Below are 27,803 nucleotides of genomic sequence, written 5' to 3'. Positions count from 1 at the left end.
CTCAGGTTACTGAGTTTGTGGAGCCAAAATATGAAAAGAAGCAGCTGGCTATTCAAATTTTAATTCACTATTCAAATAAAAAGGCATTGAGACAGCTTTTGTTTATGGACATTTTCATATTTTGCATTTTCCCCTAAATGATTCCTATCATGGAAAAACCAAGTTTGTCTCTACTGACAGAGCTGTAAGAAACACAAACTTATATGTGATTTAAAATTAAGGCGATCCATTCATTTATTCTTTTATTTAAAACCTGTGAATACACAGGAAAAATATGGCCCCAGGGTACCAAAAACTTGATTTGAGCAGCCCAACTAAAATGTGAAGGAGCTTAATGCATGTTTCATTCCAACCTTGAGAGGGCAGAAGAGCTTCTATCCTCCACACAACGGAGTACTACTACTGCTAGGCAGGACTGTGCTGGCCTCATTGAGCACTGGAGGCTTGTGAGAGATTAAGGATTTTGAATAACTGATCTGGTGTGTGTGGAGAAAGCTGTCCTGAATATACCAAAACCGCCACATCCACTTGATTTATCTAAAGGATGCGGGAGTAAGGAGAACCGAAAAAGGGGGAAGCAGCCGATCGTGGGATTTTCTTCTTCGCCGAGTCTGACACTATCTTTGAAATGTCGGGGAAAATAGAAAGCAAGCAAGGTAAGGGAAAGCACGCTTTCGCGGATATGTGGCTGTGATAGTCGGTAAGGGGGTGATAGGACAGTCCGAGGAGTTGTCCTGGGAGCGTAGGCCCCCAGTCTATAAGACTTTTTATTTAACATTCCCGCTAATGATCGGAATGTAGATTGCTGGGGTGGTGTTGCATTCTTCTCAGGATAGCCGCTGCTCTGAATGAAATATTCAGATATAGCGATTATTTCGTTTTGCTGCCGTTTTATACTTTCATTCCCTATTCTGCGAAGGGACTTAGCATATCTGGATAGAACTGTTGCTCTAGCTGTCTGGCCATATACTGTAGGTATAGCCGACAGATTACTTCCTAAATGCGATTTTTGTAATATTTTGCTTTGCTGTAATTAAAAATCTGCAGAAGATCTGCTGCTTTCGCTAGAGGTTGCGAAAACTAACGTTCATCTTTAATCAATGCAAACAATATATAGATTATTATTTGGTACTGCAGTGTGTGCAGCGTCTGTATTCATTTTTACACAGATACACAGACGGGTGAGCGTGCAACTGAACTAATTAACCGCTCTTAAGATCTGGTATCTTGCTAAGGGATGTGCCATGGTTGTATATAGACTGCCAAGGTGATCTGCGCCTGGTGCATACATGTTAACTTGGCGAGCAATGAAAACAACTTTTTTTAATTACAAATGTTAGATATACTTAATTTATTTTTTACGCAACGAAATATACTATTTTATTGGCTGTGTAGCACAACAGGACTGATGCAGTTTTGGGGGTCTCCAATATACTTTTAACGTTGCCATAAACCCCATAACCAGTTGTTTTAAACGAGTGAGACTTGTATTTTACCACACACGTTAAGCATATTCTTAAATACAGGACTCTGTTACGGTAGCTTCTGTTACGGTTCACCGTGGCATTTCTTTTAAATAAAGACCCCGGTCTCTGGTGCAGAAGCTCTCATTTAAGATAATTTAAGATGGCTTTTGTGTTTTATTTCCCAGCTATTTATTTCCCATGTAATACAATAACTTGTGTCTGCCTAAATTTGACTGGAAATTGAAAGAAAACCTTCGACTACGATTATTTTTCTTTGCTGAGCAAGCAAGCATCAGTGTGATTTATGAATGAACATGCATACCAAAAACAATTCCTCCGTTTTCTGATGGAGAAAGTGCTGTTATGTTAGTTTACTTGATGTGACGCCTGGGATATTTCATTGTCAGTTCATTTCATTTTATTATATATTAGTATAGGCTACCTGATTATTGTGGTTAGGATGACAGCACACTTGGAGAAGTAAACATTGCTGGTATATAGTTCTGCTGTCGCTTTCGACACTCAGCAATAACAAGTCAAAGCAAGTTGATTATTTTCTAGGCCCTTTTGTTATTGATATTGAAACTGAAATCTTTATACAGGAATTAGTATGAGTCAAAATGTGATGCTGCCTCTCGCTCAGTGACTTAGCCAGGTGTCAACCTTGCCTGCAGCAAATTTATTGTTTCTTTGTATCAAAATAAATCTGTATGAAAACCAGGACGCCGTTAAATTGCACATTAAAATTGCCTGCCACTTGTCTCACTTGACAAAAGGTGTAGAATGGTGGTGTTCTGGAGTTATAGTCAATATATTCTAGCTTGCAGCGAGAGAGGCTGTAGTCGGTGAGTCAATATATAAGGCCTTGAAAGAGGAAGGCCTGAGACACAGCACAGCAAGCAGAAGGTATTGCTGCTGTTGAATAGGAAATCCGAACCCCTCAGACTTGCTCGGGATGGTCTTAAGTATCTGCCAGCCACAGGCACACAGTGGTTTCTCAGCTGTTTCTGCTGTCCTCTGGCCCTGGAGCCTCTGGGTGTGGTGTGTTGCTTGCCCTTGAATTAACTCACCCAGTTGGACTGATTTCTGGCTGTTGAACAGCGCCGGCTAGGCAGAGGTGAGATTAGTCTTTGCTGATGGTTGAAAGGAGCTGCCTCAGGCTCCTGCTGCATACAGATGAGTGCCCTGCTGTGCTGCATGTGCTGCAGGTTAAAGTTTGGGTGGCAGGGTAGCTGGAGCAATCAACAGGCCTTGACAGGCTGCCAGTGCATTGCAGGGCACACACAGACACAGACGTGCTTACTCTCACACCAGGGCCATTTTTTCCCACAGGGCAATTGACCTAACCAGTATGCCTTTGGCCTCTGGGAGGAAGCCCATGTGATCATGGGGAGGACATACAGACTCCATGCAGATAACACCCCAGGTCTAGAATTGACCTCACGGCCCCAGTGCTGCAAGGCAGCAATGCCAGCACTGTGCTATTGTGTGGCCGCTCGTTTCGGTTCTGTTTCCCTAATGAAAAATGCATTAAACCAATTTTGCTGTGAAGCATAATTCAAGTAAAGAGATATTTAACCTGTTCCTGGCTTATTTTATTTCAGTTGATGTCTCAGTTAAGGACCTTTCCAGTAAGTCAGAACTTGAAATTCAGAATTGAGAAAACTTTTCTTCTTTCAGTTTTTTTTTTCTCTCCAGCTGGTAGTGTAACTGTATGACATGTTGGTGACACTTGATGTTTCTGTTCTGTGAATTGCACAGTACTTTCGCCTCAATGCTAGCTAATGTCAGAAAACGCTTGGTCTGATATACCTGCACAGTTATGTCTGTTTTTAATATGAGTGAAGAGGGTAATTTTTAAGAACCCCCCTAGCATGTAGCCCTAGGTTATTCCCTTCAGTCAGTTTAAACAGATTTTTATCATGCACCTAATAGTGAAGAGGTTTGAGAAGTTTATTTGAGCTTTTCCAGGTTAAGAGACCAGAAACAGTCAAGAGAGGTAGATGTCTTAGCCTCCTTTCAATGACCAAATGAACAAGATGAATTTTAACTTACACAACAATAGAGTGTAGCTGCAGTGGGCAGTGCTCAGTTCTTCAAAGAATATATAAAAAGTAGCATCTTCCCAGCAAACATGTCAAAGTGAAGCTTGGAGCCAAAAAGCTCCTGGCTTGTCCACACAAGGCAAGGGTTCTCACAAGCACAAATATAGCTGATTTCTCCTCAAAAGGGTCTCGGGTCCTTTCTCTTCATTTGTTGTGTTCTGGATAACACACTCTCACAGGAAGCTTGAAAATTGCAGAAATGTGCAGTTTGCGACTCGTAGTTTTGTCTGTTCTTCCCAAGATCAGCTCTAGCTTTTATCAGCAGAGTGTATGTCTTCCACTTCACTGTGTAATCAGTGCCATCTTAGGACAAAGTCATTCCATGCAGCAACTCATACAGCTTCAGCACTGTTTGTGTGTTCTCAGCTGGACATGATGTAACAAATAGAAACAAAAGTTATTTCTTTGAAGAAGATGTGGTCTTATTCTTTTCCGCTTGGTTATGTGGAGAAACCAATGTCCACACTTGTTAAAATGTGCCCTTGTAGTCTAGATGCTTTGAGTTAGTGTTACTTGCTGGAGGAATATCCTGTACTGTTCTTATGTTGTTTCCAATAACAGCAGGATTTAGAAGTCATTGATTGTCAGCCATGGTGTGAGTCATAGCTCACACCTGAAGAAGGCTTCACAGCCACGTGTTTTCTCTCTTCTCTTTTCAGCATAGAATAAACCTATTACTTGTTCCTTTGCAGACTACGCATGCTGACGCAGCTACCCGCCTGAAATATATTGATAGTGTTGTAGAAACCTCTCTTACTCTTCCTGAAAATTACATTTCTAACTAACTAGTGATGTCCTGTATACTGGACAAAACTATAAGAAGGCTCATAGTTCCATGCTTCTTTATCAATTGAAATCTTTATGTCATCAGTCTCAATGCTTTCTATGTAGTGTGTACAAGAGCAGTGCGCTGTCTTGTGCTATCGATCTAAAAATTGTCCGAATACCTCCTCCCAGGCATAGGGTTGAATATGAAGCTAGGATGAGGTAAAGATGGAAGAGGCCTTTCGTGATTTTATGATTTGGCTCTAGCATTAGTCGGAGTGAAAGTAAAATGGGTGATTAGGAAAAAACATGACTTTATATCACATTGTATAATCATGACAGTGAGTGTAAGGGAAGATTTGAGTTGATGTTGAAGCCATCGGCTAAATGTCTTCACATGAAGCATAAAGGCTATTTGGCAAATGTCACGCTTAATGAATAGCAGAATTTTAAAGATACTGTATTCTAAATCAAGCATAGGATTCATACCCAGAGGACACTTATCATGAACCAGAAAGCAGATGCCCCAATGTTTTAATAAGTCAGTTAGGAAAAAAGTATGGTAGGCGGAAGAAAGAAATGATCATTAGAAAATGATTTGAAAGACAATTGTAATGGTAACTAAAATATTGTAAGTATTGACAGATGTCCTTCAGGAAACAGCTGGGTGAAATCCCTGGATCACTTAGCTACTGGCAATCAAACAAGGTAGATGGGTCAAATGTTCTCCTCTCGTTTGTAGCCTTTCTTTTGTTTGTATGTTCTACAAATGTTGGCAGTTACACTGCTTTCTAGGAATGATCAAAGCTGTATGTAAAAAAATATCTCGTTAGTAAAATGCAGATTTAATCTTTCCCCAGTGAAAAAGTCCAAACCAGGTTACTTGTGATACTGAAGTTTCTGAAAAATGCATTATTGTTTATTTTATCTTTGAAGTTGAAAGGCACAAATATTTTGCCAGAAAGCAGCAAACTGTATAACAATGTACCTGGAAACAGACATGCTTGAAACGTGAGTCCTGTATTCCACTGAGTAATTGTGGACCACTGTTTGCAGCTCTCGTTTCATGGAATGCAAAGAACTGAATGTCATGAAAAAGAGCAAATAGGAAATTCAACCCATCTTAATCCTTCTAAGTCTTCTCCAAACTCATGGTAAAAGAGTTGATGTTGGGATACCATAGAATCGGCAGAAGTTCAGCAGTACAAACTTTGCAATGACTGAGCTTTATACTGCCTTTATAGTACTGTCATTCTTTCAGAGCAGCCCCTGGGCCCTCTACTACTCAGCGCAGTGACAATGAAGAGCTTGATGAAGCTGCATGTCCTGACTCGAAGCAGTGACATTAGCTGTTTCCTTTGTATTGGTAGCCCCAGGGGCAGGCAGGATCACAAGACCCATTTGCTGTCTGTGAGGCTGGATGTGTTGGCAGGTCTTTTAGAAGCGAAGGCATTGTTCTCAGATGCAGATCATTACACACCTACCTAGGCAGTGTGACCTTCCTCATTAGCAGAGCTCTCCCACCGGGCAGGAGAAGTGCGTGGTGCTAATGTGGGATCCTCTCACCCCCCTCAGATGGCCCTGTGCCGTCTGGATTATTCTGACACACAAGGCCGGTGATCAGCAGAGTCAATTAGGTGATTGCTTATAGTAGAGAGTGGGGGCCGGGAGAGTCTTCAAAGTGGAACGACGTGCCAGTCATAGTCTGTTGACAATTATTTTCCATTCTTTATGTTTTTGAGTGGAATACAAGTTTAATATTATTGGAAAACAATCTCATAATTAATATATAATATAGACGTTCATGACCGTTGTCAGTAGGACATTGTGTAATTAAGGATAGTGTGGTAATGTAATATTTTCTATTATTTTTACAATATTTAAGGATAAAAACACAATAAGAAAAAATACAGTGCATCTAGAGTTGTAGTTTATTCCCAAAAAATAGCACTCAGAGGATTAACATGCTCAATGTTCCTCCAGTTCAAAATATATTTGTTTTTTTTAATGTACTAGTGATCGGATGCCAGAATACATTTATAGATACAGTACCTCAGCTTTTATACAATTAAGGGCCCTTGTGAGACATTTACTGGGAAGTAGGCCATCAGGTGATCATCACCCCAGTTTGGCTTTTTGGGGTTATTGTTTTCTTAAAGTATTGCAATGCAGTGCACTGTGTCACCTTGTCATGCTGTCCTTCAGGCATTACTGACTGGATTCAGTGAAATGCTAGCGGTTTGTACTGGAGGAGTGACTGCAGCACATTTCACACTTACACATCCAGCGTTTTGTTACGTTCCTCTACTGCACTTGTGAAAAGCCATTTGGCAAGTACGATACAGTACGGGTGCCGCCCTGACGCTGGTTCTCTGCGAGACAGGTACACCTTACCCGTGTGATCTTACTGCAGGTCTTATCCATTTCTAGTGCACCAGAAATAATCTGTTGTGCCAGAAGATAAGCAAAGAATATATGCATGTGCTCTCAATACGATATGGATGTGGTGGGTGGTGTCTGCAGGTTTTCTAGGTCTTTTGAAAACAGCCGCAGGTGTTAAATTGGCACAGAGAAGCCAGTTACTCGTTGATCAGTTAAATTCCAAAGAAATCCTGCTCATGCCAGCCATCAAGGACTAGGACTGCATATCCTTGCTATAGTGCTACTCATCTTTGGCCATATCTATAAGCTCCCTGTCTTCATGAGCAGGTTATCATGCTGCACACATAATGCTCTGGGGACATTTTCTTGAGCTTTAAATTTTTGATCATGTGGCATTTGTGCAAGAAAGCACTCTTAGCTATTTAATCTTCAAGTCTTCTTTTTTTCTTGGTGGCTAAACAGTTTCAGCGTGCGTGCAGTCGATTTCACTTTTTGGAAGCCCTGTGTTTGACCTGCCCTTACGGAATTGTGAAAGACAACCGGACAAAGGCAGCTTGTATCCGAGCCCCCCACCCCAGGAGTAATAGACCTTGGGAGGGGTCCTGCCCAAATATGTGTAGCACTTCTGGGGTTTCCCACAACATAACAAAACCAGGAAATGAATTTCAGCTTCCGTAGGTTTTCCCTGCACAATGAAAGTTACAACTGAGGCGTTGGGGAGGAGGGGGAGGTCCAGTCCCACCCAGTGCCTGAAGAGACAGAGAGTGACCTGAACTGCAACAATGCCTCCCACCTGGAGCTGGCTGGAGCTCAAGTGACTGTTACATCGAGAGAAATAAACATGTGTGGCTCGGAGGCTTCTTGAAACTGATGGCCCTGAAGGTGTAATTAAAGGGAGAGCTGACTGCAAGAGGACAGAAGGGCACAGAGAGAGATGAGGAGATGCCAGAATTTGCTCTCCTTTCTCCTTCATGGTTCACCGATTCTCACAGCTTTCATTTCAAGACACTTATTAGTATATAAACGACTCTCCCAACGTAGTGCTTAGATTCTTCTTATTAGCCAGCAGCCAGATCACTCTGCAACTCACAGTTGGCAGCCCACTGAAGCTAAGCAGGTCTGAGCCTGGTCAGTACTTGGATGAGGTGTTAGTGAGGCCAGCAGGGGGCGCTCACCCTTCGGTCCATGTGGGTCCTAATGCCCCACTATAGTGACGGGGACACTATACTGTAAACAGGAGCCGTCCTTCGGATGAGACGTAAAACTGAGGTCCTGACTCTCTGTGGTAATTAAAAATCCCAGGGTGTTTCTCGAAAAAAGAGTAGGGGTATAACCTATGGCGTCCTGGCCAAATTTCCCATTGGCCTTTACCAATCATAGTCTCCAAATAATCCCCATCTATGAACTGGCTTCATCACTCTGCTCTCCTCCCCACTGATAGCTGATGTGTGGTGAGCATTCTGGTGCACTATGGCTGCTGTCGCATCATCCAGGTGGATGCTGCACATTGGTGGTGGTGGAGGGGAGTCCCAATTACCGGTAAAGCGCTTTGAGTGGAGTGTCCAGAAAAGCGCTATATAAGTGTAAGCAATTATTATTATTATTATTATTATTATTATAAGCAGTGGTGCCATATAGCCTAAAACTAAAAAAATCATTTGTAGGCTTTGATCTTGTACAGAAAAAAGTGGAACTTAGTTGTGATTTCAGAAGCATGATTTTCTTAGCATCAGAGAGATTGCATCATATTTATGTCAATTGAAGGTGCAGATAATTGTAAAAGGTTCAGAGAATGTAATCAGTTACTAGCAGCCCTTTTTGGTCCAGTTCGAATTCCCACATATCTAAGCCGTGCACATTGACTGAAGCCATTTGTTGCAGTGAAAAGTAGCAGATCTTGGGAAGGCCCTGTTCTTATAGTCAAGTTATTTTTTGTATGCTGCGGTTTAGCCAAAAAAGTTGCTTTTTGGCAATACAAGGGCTGTCTTGGCAGTCCTGTTAGAGCAATTGCTTGCATGGGGTGAAGCAGAAAACCATAAAGTTTGTGCTTTTATAGTGTCACGTTACTTAGAAAGCTATTTTGGCCCACCTTTAAAATTTGGGAGATTTAGTGTTGTAGTCATTCCTTTTTTTAAAAGGAACCCACTATATTTAGAACTCCGTTTTTCAGCTCCCGCCAAAGTGACTCATTGTAGAGGTTCAATTACATTTACTTCATCTTCGGCTTATTGTACATGAATCCTGAACTGAGCCCAGCACACTTTCCCTCTTGAGAATTCTGATTCAGGTATAGAGCAGCGGGCGTCTAGTGTCCTTCCGAGCAATCAGACCACGCAACTGGGAATGAAATGTAAAATCTGGTTACCTCTATTAGAAGACGATGTATTTACTATAAATCTATCATTTAAAAACTATTCTCCATAAGAAGCAGGGTCAGATCCTTCAGATGCTCTCAGGCTGCTTTCCCCTGTAAATGTGGAAAAATAATATATATATATTTTAAAGGTCTCTCAGTGCTGCGTTCAGCTCATCTACAAAGAAAAAGAGAAGCTTTATGTCTTGCAGTCCCTGCTGTTTTGTATTTTATACAGAACATTAGCTCGTGGCTCAAGTATTGTATTTTATTTTGTATAGGCACTGCATGCAAAGTCTACTTCAGCTCTCTCAGTGTTTTGTTTTTAACTGTACAAGTTATGATGCATAGAAAAGGTCAAAAAGGTTCTTGTCAAGAGACTTGTCTGGAAAGGCAGCATAAGGCACTGCTGCAGTATGTTAAAGGCAGGACTGAAGTCATAGAATTTGCATTGTGTTCTATAATGACCTGCTTCTGTGCTTGAAGAAGGGCCTTTTGGATTACCTAACAAATAAAGCATTCAGAACAACACTCTTGACTTTTTTTCCTTTTTCCTTTTAAACCTTTAGTACTGGCAGGGCTTATTTTGGAAATAAAATGCAATAGGCAGATACTGTGCTGGCTGCAAGCCATCGCCAGAGCATAATGCCAGCAGTCAAAGATACTGCAACAAGTAATAAAACATCGCACAATGAATCTGCTGCTTGTTTCTAATCCAATATCGAGCCAGACCAGACAGTACTGCTGTAGCTGGAATATTTTATTTCTTGTCTGGAGCAGGGATTTCATATTCTGCGTACGTCCACAAATAAGCCTGCAGAAACCTGAAAATCAGACTCTAACAATATGCCAGGTCAGGATTCTTATTAATTTATGCCTTGTGCTCGTCAACAATATGTGAATTTAGCTTGGCACCTGCTGAGTTTCTAGCTTTCTGCAACCAACAAGAGCATAAATTTCCCAAATACCTTATGTTAGGAGCATCCTGTTCTTTTTCTCATTTCCTAAGCATAGTCTCACTGAGTGAACTATTAGTGGACTAATCTGAGTGAACTTAAAAACCCCATTAAAGGACTGATGTACCTTTTGGTCGTCTCTCTTATGAACATTATAAAATACAAGAAACTGAGGTGGCTGACCTGTGGCTGATAGTGTAATTGCTTTTTCTTTGGTCTGTATCCTTGATAAATGGAATTGCTTCTGATTATCTCTAGTGCTCTCCAACTTTTTGTTCCCATTGATAAAACCATAACTTTTGATATGCCACAAGAAGCATATGCCCAGACAGAGAAACCAATACTATTAAACTTCCACAGTAAAAACATTTATACAAAATTATGAATTTCCAGTCGACAGGCCTCTGGTATTGGCTTGTATGATTTTAAGTAAACATCCATAAATGGGCACATGATGTTAGAAAACGTGATGTGTGTTGCTTCTGCTTCATCAGTTTGATAGAACACACCCTTAGAGGTTTAAAACCTTGGTTGTCTCAAACTGTTTTTTAGTGGGAGTCTTCTCTGTTTCCCAGTCTTACCATTCAAAATACCTGCAGGTGTTTTCTACACAAACAACTTATAGAGATAATTGATTTAATAACTACTTTCAGTCTAATGTCTGTATCCACGAAGTGTGAAAAAATAATCTGAAAATCATATATCTTCTGAACTATGAGGTAGAATAACACCCAACTGTCCTCTTTATTAAGCATATAATACAGATTTAGAAGTTAATAATCCTTTGGTTATGTGTTTTAGTAATATCTTGGCTAAATAACTGGAAGGATATGATGGAAAACTTATGTCCATGTGCTTTAAAAAATCACGTCAACCTCTATCTGTGGTTCGTATTTCTGTCAGAATTACAGTGGTCCAATTTTGAAAGCTCTGTGCGGTCAGTGACAGATGGAATTTTTGGAGATGTCCAGTGCCTGCTGCTTCTTGCAGGTTTTCGGTTTGCAAGCGCAGCCACTGCAGCGAAGCTGATTTTTCTGAACGGGAGCCACGCGCCTTGAAAATGAGGGCCTGAGCCCTGAGCTGAACTGCGCTATAATTTGAGGTTTAGTCGAAATGAGCAAGTAGCTTCCTCAGGAATGCAAAACATGTTTTTCCCGTAAAGAAATTTGAAAGGTGCTGTAATTAAATAAAAGTCTCAAAAAGCTTGGATGTAGGCGGGGAAGCTGAAGGACTTGGGAGCTGCTGGGAGTGAAACCAGCCAGCTTGGGAAGAGAGGTTCTGAGTGGCGGAGTGGTGTTTAATGTGGAAGAAGCAGGGAGAAACTAATCTTAGCAAAGCTTGTTCTACCCGAACAGCCCCATTTCTGGTTCCCTGCCTCTATGGGAAGTGTCTTCGAACATTTTGGGATCGTCGAAGGGTTTCTCTTTTTCCACTCCCTTTGCGATTGGTTCTTCTCCAGCCCTCCATTTTTTATTCTGGATCCATTCGCACAAGTGGGAATGGCAGTGCTGGATCTCAGGTTTGGATGATGTTTCAGATGAAGAGGCACAATCTCCATGCGCGCAGCTATTCCTGTGTGTGCACAGGGCACTAAATCGCTTTGGTGATCATTATTGGTGGCAGGGGAGCATCACGAGCTTTGAAGTGATCAGATAAACTGATTGAAAAGGGGATCTGCCTGAAAATTCTCAGTCGTCTCCTGCAAAGTGAAAAATAAAAATAGGCACACAAAAACTCTTTTCCAGAAAATTGATTCAGTTTTAAAACCTTCCGGTTCCTAGAATTTGGGTCAGTCCTTTTCTTCTTGCTAAGGAATTGTGAGTTGAACAGTATGACTGTGCATCATGGGTTGTGCCGTGAGTAACCAAACCCGTGTTAACCAGTGACCCTGTGTCAGTGTGGCCATTTGAGAGCAATCATTCTTCCATCAATATGAAGATGAAAAAGCGGTTGGAAGACTAACTGGGATTTTGCTTTGACTTGTCTGACTGGCATCTGAATGGGGAATGTTACTTGGAGGAGCCAACCTGCTCCTGAGGAGAAGCTGAAAAATGAGATATTGCTGCCCACTAAACCAGTGGATGAGTTGGGTAAGTCATGGCTTGATTCACACCAAGCTAATCCATAGCTTCCTTTCTGCCTCATGAGAGATACTATATTCTGCAGTCATGCTGTATGCTCAAGGGCTTGTCTTTGTGTGATAGCTGCATTGTAGTATGTCTTTTTTTAATTCACTGGATAGAATTTTCTCTGTTAATGGGTAACAGGGCATAAATGTTCATATGCTTTAAAAAACAACACAAAAACTGCTTCCTTATACTAAAACAAGTCTGATGGTTATGGTTTAGAACAAATGCTGTGATTTGATGGTGACATAAACAACAGAAAATTAAAACATTTGTCTGGAGGAGAAGGGGGGGTCTTTTTTATCCATTTAGAGTAAGTTTTGTGTTTTACCAGTAAAAATAAACTAACACCCTATAGTTCCTTTGTTTTAGGCCACATATATATTTTTTGAGAAGATTGTTTTTAAGAAAACAAAATGACAAATGAAGGTTTTGGAAACAATCTTTTTTTTATGTGGTTTTTACAGAAGTGGTCATTTTTTTCAAATCTAGTTAGGGTGGACCCAGAGGCTTAGAGGAAGTACAGTGAAGTAGGCCAGGCTATTCTCAGAATATATACGTTTATATTACAGTTTGAGGTCTCTGTTTTTTTAAGGATTGCTCTTTATTTTTAGATATGCAATGTGTAGATTGTTAAATTGCTAATAGGCGTGTGACTTTTGCTATAGATTTGTTTATTGTACAATATTTTCTAGCAGGGATTTAGGTTTTTCTGCCCTTGTAATTTTCCCCCTCCCAATCCCTAGTTACAGTCATGTTTTTGGTTGATGTGCAATGCATCTGTCAGCAGCAAAAGCCATCGATTCCACCCTGATTCTAATCCTCTAAAGGTAATTAGGATACAGAGCCTTTGGATATTATTCACAATACTAGTGTATTGAAAATCATAGTGATCCAGCAGCTAGTCCCCGAAAATGAAGGCCAGCTTCCATAACCAGATTCCTTTTAGATCTGAAAATCGTTCACTTACTTTACCGAGTTTTTATGTGCGAAGCCATTCTCCTTTATTGTGTTTAACAATCATGTGTACAAAGAAACTATCTTCCACACTCTCAAGACTCATCAAGACACGCATCATTTTAAAGGCGTCTTACACCCATAGATTGCATTGAGGCCTGCTTTCCAGGGATTTCGTTTTTGGGTTCCTGTGGCTTCACTTAAAGGTAGCTTTCCTTGTGCATGAAGCACAGTTCAGCGCCATATGGATCCCACCATATAAACACTGACTTTCATATCCTACATTCTGCACTTTACTTAGCTTAATAAGGTATTGGCAGCTTTGACATATAAAAAGATACCATGGGGCAATTATACAAGGCCTTTGTGTTTAAATCAGTAGTAATATAGATCACAAGTCATTTGATTTGTATATTATCACACCTTCAATCTAGTCTTTCTGAACTTTGACCTCACAAGAATGTCAGCTGAAACATGTAATGGACATTTCACTACGATTGAGAGTTTATTCCTGTTAAAAACCTGATCCACTGCTACCTTCTGCAAGAGCAAGGTAAAAATGAGGCAATTTTGTTTTTGCCAGATCTGCAAGTTTGATTTAATCTGCAGTTTTTCTAATTTTTTTTTCTGTTGGAAAGACCAGCCTGCTACCAAGGAAAGATTTCCCAAGTTCCACCTTCAGCTATGTTCTGTCGTGTTTAGAACATTGCTATGGAGTAACTCTGTAATTGAGGCCTGACTGTTTCATAATTAATAATTATAGTGTGGTTATCTGTTTTGCAAAACAAGAAACAATACCAACTAATGAACTGTAGAATTTAACCCTAGGTAGTTAACAGGCTTTTTAGAAATAAAAGCTTTATTCAGGACAGCAGTGATTGTGAATCTGTGCTGTGTGATTGATACTGTAGTAGCACACCTATGATTGTATTTAACAGCACTTCAGCATAGTATGGCATTTAATGTTTAATGTTTAATGTTTAATGTTTCTTTATTAGCCCTATACAATTTCTTGCATTAGGAATGCGTCTTTTCGCATACCCCAGCTTTTCTCCAGGGAGACACAGACACACAGACAGGGAGAGAAGCTTGGGGTCAGAGCGCAGGGTCTGCCATTGTACGGCGCCCCTGGAGCAGCTGGGGTTAAGGGCCTTGCTCAGGGGCCCAACAGAGTAGCATTCCTCTGCCGGCCGCGGGATTTGAACCTGCAACCTTCCGGTCACAGGCGCAGATCCTTAGCCACAGAGCCACCGCTCCGCCCATTTATGGGGCATTGTGGAAATTGTGACACAGTTTAGCTATTAAATGCAGTAGAAATCGGTATGTGAGCATTTGGAACACTAGCTGGCAAAAGCTCTTCTAGAAGTTGAGTTTGGATGCTCAGCTAGGAGGTCTCAAAGCAGTTCTGTTTCTGAATGCACGGGCTCATTTTTCAGTGTGCAGTTATGTAAGCCTTTAGACCTGCAATTGTATCTCAAGAGATAGGACTACATCCTCCTTTGGAAATTCATTTGTTCTAGCTGACGGTGGAGAGCTAAGAGACTGTTTTATTTGTTTTTTTTATCTTTTCAGCACTGCTTTTTTATTATCTTTGGCAAGCCATGCAGACACCTTGCTGCATTCCGTGGTTGCAGCTGATATCCCTCGTGTGTGCCCTTCTGTCCCATTAGTTTTAAATGGTCGAAGGCTTCCTCACAGGAAAAAAGGATATTTCTTGATGCATCATTTCGACTGACCTAGTTCTAAAGCTGTGCTTGTTACTGGGCAATCCTGTATGGCTAAATCCTCAGTCAGAAATCTGGCGATTGCAGCAAAATCTCTGGAGAATCTGCAGGCTCTCTTCCATGATTTATGCAGACTAATCCCACTGACACATCATTGTTACTGTACTTTGTTTCTGTACTTGGATATAACTGTGCATTGAAACCTTAATGGTGGGGCTGTTTTACGCAGATGACGACAGGCTGAGGTAATTCAAGAAGATTTCTTCTTGGGAGAGGCTGCTTTTCTTGTGGATGACATTCCACAGCACATTCCCTTGCCTCTGGTCTTTGAAAAAGGCCGATCATAGAATGTGTTCCCTGCAGCAAGTGAAGGAGTGATTGAACAGACCCCTCTTACCTTTACAACGCTGATCCCTCTGTTTGTGTTTCTGTTGGGTGATCAAAGCAGAGGGGTGGGCCAATTTTAAAGCTTGGAGAGCATAAAAAATAGATACTGTATATTGGAACTGAAAATTCTGTTAATTAGACCACTGCTGTGAATTGGTTCTTAAGTCAACTCCACTGAATACAGTTCTTAGAATTGTGTGTCACCCAGGATGTTAGCATTTCACAGGGTTAGTGTTCTCTAAGGGGCTCTCTCATTTTGGAAGCAGATTTACATCATTGTAGATTTACAACAGAGTAGTCCAGGAGACAACCATGAATGTACAACAACAGTATGACAGCATCTGAGTACTACTGAGAAGCTAATGAGTTTTTTTTCCCTGGGCCTATTTGAGTTTAATTAATTGAGGGCTGAGGACTGGGAGATCCTGTGTTTGATGAGTTCGGTGCTGTGCCTCTCTGAGTCAGACAGTATTTTCTGCCTGGCAGCAGTCGTCAGCACAGTGGGCACAGATGAAGCAGGAGGCCCTTGGAACGTCATTCCCCATCTCGGGATCAGTGGGAGAGGATGGGAGGACTGCTGAGTGAACAGGAAGGAGTGGCATTGACCCTGATGTGAGAGGGGAAGGAACAGGAGGGACCGACGGAGGCAGTGCAGGGCCCACCGAGGGGAGGATAGGGAGGTAACTGCATTCCTGCTGGCTGGGCGTCCGAGAGGGACCGACTGCAGCCATGGCGCCATCTGGAGATGTTGCCACCAAGCGGTCAAATGATGGGAACGAGGAGAGGAGAAGCCCACGGCGAGGGGAAATGTGACATCCGTGCTCCCAGGGAGTCATGGGGGGAGGGGAGTCGACAGACTCAGATCAGAATGCTCACAGCATGACAAGAAGAAACCTTTCCAAGAAACATGAGGCCCAGTGGTTATCTCTGAGGATAGTCCTGCTCTTCTAGGGTTTATAAATGCAGTGCCTTGGACAATGCCTCCTACTTGGGGATGTTGTGCCGCAGGGGGATGTAGATTAGATTTGGTTAAACTGAAGAGCCTTCTTCTGCCTTTCTCTTCAGTCCATCCAATTTCAAAAGGGAGGCAATGCTTGAGATTAATAAGAATCAAAAAGGTGTGTAAATTTAAACTAATAAATGGCCAACAGTGAAATGAAGATTGTACTAAGGAAGTCACTTAATTGAACCAATAAGTAATGTATTTGCCTTTTATATCTAATATATACGTGAATCTGTAGAAATGGTATGGTTCTAAAAACAGCACTTTATGCTATTTTGTCATATTACACTATATCAATAAGCAATGCATTTCTGGAAAAGGTTAGATGCATTGTCACATTTTGTAAAGGCAGCTTATAAAGAAGAGGCCATTTCACCCATCAAGTACAGCTAATTGATCCCAGGATTTTGTGTTTCTTGAAATCGGGATATCAGCTTAGACAGCACGAGGCTGTATTGCTTGACTCTCACAACTCTTCATATAAATAAGTGCTTCCTGTTCTCAGTTTTAAGATCACTTCCCTGTGGTTTGCATTTGTGTCCTTAGGTTTCCGTTTTACTCTTGATCTGATTCTGAAGAAATCCACTGAGTCGATTTTGTGGATTGTGAATATTGGCGTCAGGTGCCCTATTTTACAGTCTTTTAAACCAGGTCATAAAATCTGTACAATTTTAATATGCCTTGGTTTAAATTATACACTCTTAACTCTATATCCCAATATTACCTTTTTTGCTTCTCCATATCGTCTAGAAGCTGTAAATGATAACACTGTAAGCACCTACTGTAAGTCTTTCAAATGGTAATTTCTTCATGCTAAGTACCTCCCATCTGACTTTTGTAGCTTTTGTTTTTGCAGTAATACTCAGTCTTACATTAAATACCGTCTGCCAGGAGTTTACCGAATTTTGAATTTTGTCTGATTCTTTACCTTCCTTGCCGCATCTAGAATGTTGAATTCTTCTGTCATGACTGTCATGTCGCAGCAGGTATGACTAATTTGTCAGCTATACCAGAATCACAAATTGTACAAGTTAGGTACAGCAGTGATTCCAACACAAAACCTTGTTTTATTTCAGTAATTGTCGCTCCAGATTTAGGATTCACATCCATGTGTGAATCTTATTTCTCTCCGTTAACCAGTTCTCAGTCCAAATTCCTGTTACCTCGAATCCCTTCTGCCTTATTTTTTTATGTGGAAAGTGATCAAAAGCTTTATGAAATGAGTATTTTTTAATGGTTAATCAAGACGCAAATCCCTCTAAAACCATATTTACTCATCCTTGAATTAATATTATTTTAAGTTTTAGGAAAGCTCAGTTTTAACCTCTTTGTAGAAAAGTACTGAAGTCTGAAAGCAAATCTTATCACATCTTAGACTGCCTAACATCTCAGACTGACCTTTTAAAGTCTAAGAATTAATCCTTAAACTGGGATTATGCTGCCTGTAGTCTTTTTACCCTTTGGGATTTACATCGGTCCTGATATGGGAGTAATTAATCGTTAGGCCTTTCAATTTAAAATACCGTTTTTCAAAGAATTTTTGAAAACATCACAGTAGGATAACTAATATAGCCAGTCACCTTGTATTGAGAGACAGTGTTGTTTTAACAGAAAGCGAGCATTCTGAGGGCAGATTCAGTAGGTGTGGTTTGGGGGGATCTCTTGCTTTCAGGGCAGTACTGTGTCTGTGTTCTCCAAGGCAAAGGGACCATTACACTCTCCCTGTAATTACCACTTGCCCGTGACTCATTGCAGTGCCTCCCAGCATCAAGATCTCACACTAATTGGCCTCCTACTGAGAACAATTTTGATTTCACTTTATTATAAATACAAGTTCTCCTTTTCCATCTCAGTGAATGTGGTTGCAGGCAAGTGTTTGCGTGACACTTTTGGAAGATCAGCGCCATTTTTTGGTAATGTTTTCTCTTTTGAAGTCCGTAATTGATCTACATCTTCCCAACAATTGCCAAGATTTTGAGTTTTTTTGAAGAAGCTTTTTTTCTTAAACAGCTGAAATGGGGAAAAAAAAATAATCAGAGGTTATCCAGTAATTCGTTGTTGTATTCATAAGGTTTGGTAGAATTTTAGTAATAGAGCTGTGTGAATTGTTTGGATTATGTTTCCTGGGAGGGTTTTAGAATGACACACTGATGGAGGTAATTGACACACATAAATGAGGAACAGCTGCAACAGTCCTTACTGAGTGATCACTTTGTAGGACAAAATGAAAGAAAGTGCTTTGCTTAACAATGAAATTCTCCATGTGTGCAGTTTCAAGGGTCCTAATCAATGCAAGATTGCTTTAGCTTCAAATATTAATTGACTTTTTAGCCTGGAAACACCGACCTGATACACAGAGATATCAGTCCTTGAAATATGTTTTTCTGCTTTTTAACAAACCAGACCTGAGCAGCTGTTTCAGGCAGCTCAGAATAATAGCTTCTCTTCTGTGCGGTCTCAGAAAAGTCTGTTCTGAAAGTAAAACAGTTCATCCTTTCAGTTTCCAGCCTTGATTTGATCTGTGTACTCTCCATATCTATGACAGTACTGCCATTACCTATGCCAATGCCTATGATAGTACTGTTACGTGATCACTGGAAGAGAGGGGGGGGGTGAAGGATTCCACCTATGGTTAGGCTTTTAAAACTCTATGTATTTTCATGACTGCTTGTGAATTTCTCTCCATTATGTTCACATCTGGGCCTCAGAGTAGGGTTTACAGTGCCTCGTGTAGCTCTCTGAACTGCAATGAATGGCTCAGCATGCTGTATTCCCAAGGAAGTCAGTCTCCTGTCTTGCGCCTTTTCTGGAGGAATTTCACTCAACTTGAACATTCTGAATTGGCTCCTTGCCCCCAGAGAGTAAATAACTTAGTTTGCGGCTTCCAGTAATTCTTATTTTTATTAATCTCTTACAGCGTGCACCAGAGTGTTGGTAACAGTTTATAACTATACTCTGTACTCTAGAGGTTAATTATCGCGTTATATTTTCACGTTCCAGTGGGTTGCTGAGTTATTTTTTTGGGGAAAGACGGTAATTCTTTATCAGTTTTGAACCTATGTTTAAAAATAACTCTTGGCTTACATTTTAGTCATAGGATTCTAAAATTCGCACAGATAGTTTTGACTCTGATAATGCATTTTCCTTGTTTTTTTATCTACTGCCATTCACTCTTTTATCCCTGGGCTCTTAAAATGTAAATAGCCTGATCCCTATAGTCCATGTCCTTTTGTGAGCTTAATTAGATTGTCATAAGAGGAGAAGGAACATTTTAAATCCAGTGAGCAACAAACCTTATGTTTTGATTGTGTATGGTTTAATGCATTTTATTTAGACCTACAAGTGTGTGTCAGTGTGCGTTGGCAACAAAGGAACAGGTAGAGCCTAATTCCAGACTGAAAAGTAGAAGGAAGAAACAGAATGTTTCTCCTGTTGAGTCTTTTTTAAGAATTTAGTGCAAAGCTTCATAAACCAGAGGCTCAATGCCACTGCATCAGCTAAGTGGATTTAATGTACAGAATATTTGACTGGACCACACTTGTACAGATTTACTGGATATGGTAATAGAATAAGTAGATTTTAAATATCAGCTTTAACCATACCTACACAAATATACAGAGCTGGTTTGCCGAATGTTCTTCTCTACCCACAAAGATTCAAAGAATTTGATTATGGGAATCATGGGTTACAACAGAAGGATGGCATGAAACTAATCCAAAAAGAAGTAAATGTCTTTCCATTTTTGTGAATATAACTAGGTTGCAGAAGGTTTTTTGAAAAGTTCAGAGCCCACCCGATTACGGTACTTAGAACCTGTATGGAACTATTGTCTTCACTTTGTTGTCATAACTTACTGTAAAGTTGAAGAGCGCATTAGCAGTAGGGCGTCCAGATATGTTCGATTTAGGGACCTTTTTTTTAAGTTCGAGAGGATGTGGTTCCTGTTTGATCAGTTTATAGATGTTGTGGTTTTGTAATAACATCTTTTCCCCTCAGTGATACGAGCCTGACTAGAAAGTGGCGTGCCTGTGACTCTCGAGCTTGTGACAGTCATGCTGTGAAATGGAGTTATGTGAAAGATCGCCTGGGTTTCTGTGGCTGTTTGGTTCCAATAATCAAAGAGGAGATGGGCAGCTTCCAGAAGAATGAATGTCACATGACCAAGCACTGCATGCTGGGATGAGCACTACAGTGGGTAGGGGATCTTGGGACTTTCTGTGACATTTGTCCACATCTCTCTGCAGGGATCTTTGGTTTGTATTTGGAGGGAACACTAGGAACTCTTGATATGACTATCAATTGATAGTCATGCTTTGATACGAGTATATTTATGCTACTTAAGGAGACGCCTGAACAGTTGAGGCATGAGAGTTGAGCTGGCCTCTCACCTCTTGAATGAACAGTCTTCAGGGTCAGTAAGAGGCAGGGGAGTGGAGAAAAAAAAATCAGGACCTCTGCATATTCCATCCTGTCATTTATTTTCATGTAGTTCTTAAAGTGACTCTGGGTATTGAGGGTAGTATGATAAAAAAATGAATGTTAAATTGGAGTTTTAAGTTTCTTTCTTTTGCCTTAGCTCTTAAAGGATTTAAGAGCACTCACAGAGTTTCAGTCAAAATGTTCCCTGTTCTGGTGTGGTTTAATGTTCTTTCCTCTTTCCATTAAAGCAGTAATGCCTCATCCTCTATAAATGGAAACACCTCCAGTGGAACTGAGATTTCCTCACAAGTGTTGTCATATGGATCACTGAGCTCAGATCTCTAATTGAGCAAGCAGATATGAACGGGCGGTATTCATTGTTAGCTAGCACTGACATACCGTATAAGGCATGTTTTTTAATCTCTTAGCAAATGTCAAGATCACACAGTTTCAGCTCCTTAACATTGATGCCCTGTGTGCTGAATGTAGCCAATCTTGGTATGGGGAACACTTGTGTATTATGGAAATAGCCACAGTAACATGAGAAGCGAACTGCTGATGTAAACCTCCCTAATAATAAACACTGTTTGCCTGACGTGAGCGATTAGTAGAGGTGTGAATACACTGAGTCATCTTTCTGTGCTGGCTCCTAGCAACTGCTTTAAGACATGAGTGAGGGAGGTTTTTCTTTTCTGGGGTTTGTGATTCTCTTTCTTCATGAATTCTAGAACTTGGTCTCCTCTCCTTAAGCAGTTTGGAAGTCCTGTTGCAAATCATAACATACGAATTGCAATAAAGCAGAGAGTGTGAGTGCATTTCTTTGAACCCCTACAAATGTATGTAGTCCATTTAAGTTACTTTATGCACATTTATGTTTTCTAAGTGTTAATAAGTGTGGTGAAACTCGGTTTTTGATAATGTAAGAATTGAAAGAATTCTGCTCTGCAGACCGTTGCAGAATGGCTTATGGTTTGATCTGATACACCCTTCCCCAGCTGATATGGCAAATCTGGCATGTAGTCAGATCTTTTCTGAAGCACAATGTGCTGTAGTCAGAGATTTGTGTGTTTGTGAGGTGTCCAGGGTATCTTTGCTCCCTCCATGAGTGAAAAGGTGTGAGGGCTACAAAACTGTAATATTATTTCACAAGATGCTGGTGTAATAAATAAAGAGACTTGGATAAATCAATGGATGACTGTTTGCGTATCTTACTTCCTGTGGCTTTCCACAGTCTGGCAAGAATTTGTGCAATATCAATTGTGTCAAGCAGTTTTATTCCACCCGCCTCTGTCATATCAATAGATTTCTGCATATTACTCTTTCCAAATGTCCCCGACATGGATCTTAGGACCCTTCTGACACTTATCTAGTGGAGTTTACAAGAGAGTAACAACCAAGAGACCTGAGAAAGAAAATCATTACCACATGTGGAGAGGTGAAGGGCTGAGATAACAGGTCATTCTTTTGGAAACAGCAGTCCATAGAGACAAGTATAAGAATTAAATAAGTCAACAGCACTACACCATAAACAGCTAGATAGATAGATAGAAATTTGAATGCGCATACAAGTGATACTTTTTACCTGAAGATTTTGTGTTCTATGCTCCGAAGTTTCAGAAATAAATACAATATTATTTTTTTCCTACATTTCATTTCTGAGTTCTAGGGTAATTTTGCAAAGTGCTTTCCAAAAGATGGACGGTTGGTGTTAATTTAGTCTAATTTGCTTTCTAATCACTGCAGCTTAGTTCCTTTTTCAAGACATGTAAGAAATGTGCCATTTGAACCCACAATTTTATTTCAAGTGCCACATGTGTACAGTTCATTGAATAGGGTCTCACACTGCAAGCTTTGTTTTAATATCCTCAGAAATACATGTTCGATTCCATAAGATCCATGGTTAGTTCTGGCTTCATTTTGATGTGTATAAAAATTGGCACGCCAAAATAGATGTATTGCTGAAGGAAAAGAGGACATTTGTACAGAGGTGATGTATGATTTTATCCTCTTCAGTAACATCAGACAGCAATGTAGTGTAGTGGTTAAGTCTCCAGACTTGTAACTGGAAGGTAGGGGTTCAGATCCTAAGTAGGGCACTTCTGTTGTACCCTTGTGCAAAAGGATTTCATTCAGACTGCTTCAATAAATTGCCCTGTTGTGTGAATGAGTACAGATGTAAGTCAGTTTGGAAAAGAATATCAGACAGTTCAATTTCTATTAACTAGGGTATTACTCTGCACATACAATTGTGTGACATTTCTTAGAGCAGAAGAGCTCTTCAGGCTGGGTTTTATAGGTCACTACTAAATCACCTATTTCTGAAGACCTAGAACAATTTCACTGTGACCAATTAAGCAGGTGATTTGTTTAAGTAATTTAGAGATCACATGGGACCAAAACCCTTCAGTCTCTAAGGATTGGAGTTCTGTTAATTGAACAGACCCCTGGCTTAATTAATCAATATCACACAAGTGTTTGCAATGTTTAGAAATAGGTGACTAACTGGACTGATCTCCAGGATCAGGGTTGGAGCCCCCTGCTTTAGAAAGAACACTGTATACAAAGGAAGCATGGAAAAAGACCAGTACATCCTGCAGGTATGTCTGGCACTGCAAAGAGCTGTCAAAGTGCTGTTCTTTTCCTAGCTGACACAAGAGAAAGCATCCCTGATTTTTTACCACCATCCAGAAAAGAAAGGAACATTTCTTCGCCTTTTGGCAGTCAGCCCCTGTGTTGAGTTATCCTTATCTCTCGGCATTTCAGAAACAGCAAGCCATCCTCGGGGATGGAAGCCGACGGAAATGGGCTTTCATGGAAAATTGAACTTGAGTGCATGGGAGCCTTATCAGTAAAACAAGAACAGGGATCTCAGCTGTTGAGCACACGTGATCTAGGAAAAGACTGGCGCATGACAAATTTAGAAACCTGAGTGTGCTCTTTCCTTTGTCCTTCCATTATAGTAGCTCTCCCAATGAAGCAAAAGGCACTACGGTTGATAACTTAATGTGCTAAATTCACAACAGGTTACAAAACTGACCCTTGACTCTCTATATTTGGTGGATGAAGTGTTACGTGTGTGGAAAAATAGGATCAAAACTGCAGCAAGAGGCTGCAAATTGCATTCCTTCACCTGACCATTTTTAGATTTTAACAGGGTTTGTGTTCTTTTTGATCAGGAAGAGGGGCTGGGGAGTTTGAAAAATTGTAACAGAGTAACATCTAGGATGGGAAAAAGCTAATTACATTTAGACTTAACACGATCACTTTGAGACTTTTTTAGAACTGTATGTTCCCTTTTCTAGCCTTGCCCGCGGTATGGTATAAAATAGCTCTTTAGTATAGTTTTTTTTTGCTAGTGAATACCTGTAGGAACTTGAAAACTAAGCTTTATTTCAAATACAATACATAATTAACACCCCATCAGAGGAAAAAGCAGTGCTGCATACTACCCCCTACACAAGACTGAGAAACATTTTCCTCCCTGAGGCGGTTTTAAGAATCCACTGACACATTTGTTGCACTTTACAGAACAGAATGGTGCTATTGATTCCAAATTCCATAAATGTTTTTGCAGAGGCAAACAAATAGCTTTTGTACAAAACCTTAGGTCTCTCCCAGGTGTTTTTCGTGCTGGGGTTTGTGGCCTTCTTTTTCTTTTTATATTATTTCTTCCCTGTTGCGAGTACAGAGATTGAAGCAGGACTCCCATTGGATTGCAGCTTGCCTTTTTATGATTTGCAGGTCTTCATATGCTGATACACAAAAGAATCCATCAGGTCTATGGATTTAACTACGTTTTTCCAAATGGGCACAAAACACAACCACGCAGTGGGTAAATAAAAATGCAAATGAAAGAATCATTATAAGCTTTTAGTTTAAAACACGAAGCTTTTAGTATGAGTGTAGTACGGGCATTGTTGATGCATAGACCCGGCTAGCCTCAGGATAGACTGCAGTGGGATGTTCATAGAGGATGGAATTGTTTCCTCCTCTCATTTGCAAATGTCATGTTCCTGTGTTCTTCCACTCCCAGGAGTAGGCACAGTGGACTCCAGTCCTGCCCCCTTCTAAAGCCGGACTTTCTCAGGTGTCGGAAGCTATGAAGGCTGGTCTGGGTCAGTACTGGGGTGGGAGCACTCCAGGGAAAATCACCTTATGTAAGAGATGCTGGTGGACTTTGTAGGTGGTGTTCTCTGAACCAGTGTTTCTCAGTCAATCACTGTGTTGCAGTGGGCACAAGGCAGGGTATGCCCTGGACAGGACACCAGTCCATTGCAGGACAGACACCTAGGCCAATTTTCTAAGAAGACAATTAACCCACCAACATGTCTTTGGACTGTTGGAGGAAACCGTAGCACCCAGAAACTCACGCGAGCACTTTGCTGCCCAGACCTATATAAATACAATTAATTATTATTAAGAACTAGTTTACTTAGTTTTAATGCTATAGGCAACTTCTCTCTCTGACACGCCGACTTTGATCATACTAATAGGAGTCGGGTGACCTTCAATATGCAAGTGGGGAATTGTCATATCTTTCTTTGTTCCTGTGTTAATTTAAATCATGTTGTTTTTAATGTACTGTTCATGCATCTTCTTACTCATCTAATTGTGGCAAATTTAACTCAACTCAAATTTCAAATGCTGAGAAACTCAACTTTTAATGAAATCACAACTTAAGTTGGTTATCTTAAAGGAACACTAGTCAAAATGAAAATAACAGTATGTGTGTGCACAAAGAGCTGTAAATGATAGGAGCAGAAATTTGTGTTCTTATTGTGCATCACTATACGTATTGCTGGGTACCAGGTGCCTCATATTTATCTTGCTTGTGCTTTCAAATTGATCTGAATAGACAGAGGTTGAGTAGGACTCTGTATACTGTAACTTTCACACAAACCTTTCTGTTCATCTTCGGGTGGTGTAAGACAGTCCTGCAGCAAATCAAAGTGCTGTGCAACGGGAGAGATTTTTCCATGCTTGGCTACTTTTGAAGAGTCAATGCCTTTTATAGATGAAGTGTTGAGAGGTGGGAATATGCTGTTGCCTGTCTGCACTAAATTGTGTCCTGGGAATGGAGAGCACAGCCTTGATTGTTTTGGGATGAGACATGCAAGTATGCGTGTCGGTTTTATTTTATTCTTTATGTGTGATTTTAGCATGGGGCCTTCTAACACAGAGGTGTGTCATGCTTTGGCAGTTCTTTTGTGGCGTCTTTTTTTTCTTGCTCAGTTTCCTGGGCCCTACTATGAGCTGCCAAGCAAGCAGCTGGATTTAAGTGTGCAGTTGAAAGGTTTGGGGATAGTCTTTTTGGAACTGCGTTTGAAGCACAAACTTCCTCCAAGGCCATTCTAGTTGAAATGCAGACTTGATATCTCTGCAGCCATAATGAGACTGCTGAACTCCATGCACTCTTCTTTGAACCCATTTCTAAAACAATAGCTGATGAGGGTTAAAGTAAGGATATCATCATTTTTTAGTCAGTGGGATGACTGATGCCTTTCAAAAATAACTTATGAGGTGAACTAAGTACATCATGCATGTGCAGACAAACTTCTTCTGCCAAGAATGGGAAAGATACTTTAAATATATTTTCTATCCTTACATCAGTGAACAACTAGTGTCTTTTGTTATTTTGTGACTTCATCTGGCACTCTTATTCCTTTGAACACACAAGAATTGTTTCCTCATTTTTATTTCACGTCTTATGCTTGTCTGAGCAGTTTCTATTCATTTCTTAGGCTATTCTTTGCTACTCAAGATGCTGGTTTAAATACTTGCTTCCTTTTTTCTCCTCCAGTATCAGAATGTTTCGGGTTCTGCTAACGTGTTCCGCATCAGGACAGGGGGGTTGTGTTCTTTGGGCACTTTGAAGAAGTGATAGGATTGTAAGGGTAAAAGGTTTTGACAGTGCACAGTTCAGGGGATGTCATCCATTATGTGTGTCTGTGCAATACAAAACGCAAAGTGACATTCATTTCATTTTGCTCGTATTTTGGCATTTGTTTGCTTTGATCTATATTACAAACAATCCCATGTATATTTTGCCGTGCATCTCTACTTACCTACCTGAATTTTTGGCAGGCTATCGCTCTTCTGATCTTGTGCTGGAATTTCCCACCCCTGCAAGCTCTTGGTTTCAGAAGAAATGTGTGCCCCGCTTGCTGAGCTGTTTTAAGAAAGAAACTCCAACAGGGACTTTCATTAGGGATTGACTGCTTGGAAACACGTCTGTCTTCTTCAGAAACTGTTCAGAAACCTTTCTTTTTTCTTCTCTGAAACACCAATGAAATTCAGAGCTGTTCCATTCCAGTGATCTGGTGACGCATGGTGCATTTAGCCCAGAGAAGGGATTCTGGTACTGTTAATGTCCTATACAATAACCACTTTGTGCCTGGTGTAATTGTAAATCTATCAAAAGCTTCCATCAATTGGGAATTAATTTACATTTTCCCCCCTTGGGGAGTGTCACCTGATTTTTTTTAAATACTGTGTATACCAGCACAGTTCCATCAAAGTACATACAATCTGGATTTGAAAATATCACTCTTGTATATTTAGCCTGAAAGGCTGATGAGCATTTTTTTATGTTAGTTTACAAGAATCTTATGTTACAAGACCTGGTGAAGATTTCCATTGTGGAACCCATTACAGGAAACAGGTGTCACTAAAGTCCTTGAGATTTCCACACAAAAATATCAGATTCCATCATCTGTTGAGTGACCTGAAGTCAAATTCTTCATTTATTATGTGCAAAGCACACCTGTTCTGTTGTCAGAAGTTGTTTCAAATGCAGATTGCTTTTCATGTTCTTAATAGGCCTTGTTCAGGCAAAAGTTTTTCACAAAATAGACTTGACTGAAAAGTGATTTCAAGGGCCCTTGTTAACATAGTGACAGAATAATAGATTCAGGAGTTATGTGCGATTGCTGTTTTTGAGAGAAATGAGTCCTGGAAATTCCCGGTTTAAAACATTGAAAAGTAGGGGACTCTAACCCTGGTTTTGGAGATCCCCAATTTTGTCTTTTAGGGCACATGTTGTTAAAGATTGATGAAGTTGAAGCAAACAAGTCATTTGTTCAATTAAAAAAGCTCTGGTCCCCGTGGGCTTCGATTCCAATACTAAATGAGCTACAAATAACTTAATCTAAAAAATCACC

General features: G+C 40.4%; 1 protein-coding gene across 13 annotated transcripts in view; it reads left to right on the top strand.

Annotated features, from left to right (window-relative positions):
* The first annotated feature begins 353 nt into the window (after window positions 1-353).
* The window catches only part of rapgef1b (Rap guanine nucleotide exchange factor (GEF) 1b), a 90,879-nt gene continuing 63,429 nt past the window's right edge, over window positions 354-27,803 (top strand). For 2 of the 13 annotated variants that reach the window (XM_088615410.1, XM_088615414.1), the window contains exon 1: window positions 20,229-20,419. In XM_088615410.1, the coding sequence (XP_088471536.1) occupies window positions 20,374-20,419 (46 nt within the window). In that variant the 5' untranslated portion in view covers window positions 20,229-20,373. Of the gene's footprint in view, window positions 657-20,219; window positions 20,420-27,803 lie in introns of those variants that run through there. The other 11 variants (XM_088615412.1, XM_088615411.1, XM_088615404.1 and 8 more) reach the window with 10 other exon arrangements.

This window comes from Lepisosteus platostomus, chromosome 21 (genome assembly GCF_059453375.1).
Source record: "Lepisosteus platostomus isolate fLepPlt1 chromosome 21, fLepPlt1.hap1, whole genome shotgun sequence".
NCBI lineage: Eukaryota > Metazoa > Chordata > Actinopteri > Semionotiformes > Lepisosteidae > Lepisosteus > Lepisosteus platostomus.
Note: the sequence above shows the minus strand (reverse complement) of the source record. Positions and strands in the feature narration are given on the sequence as shown.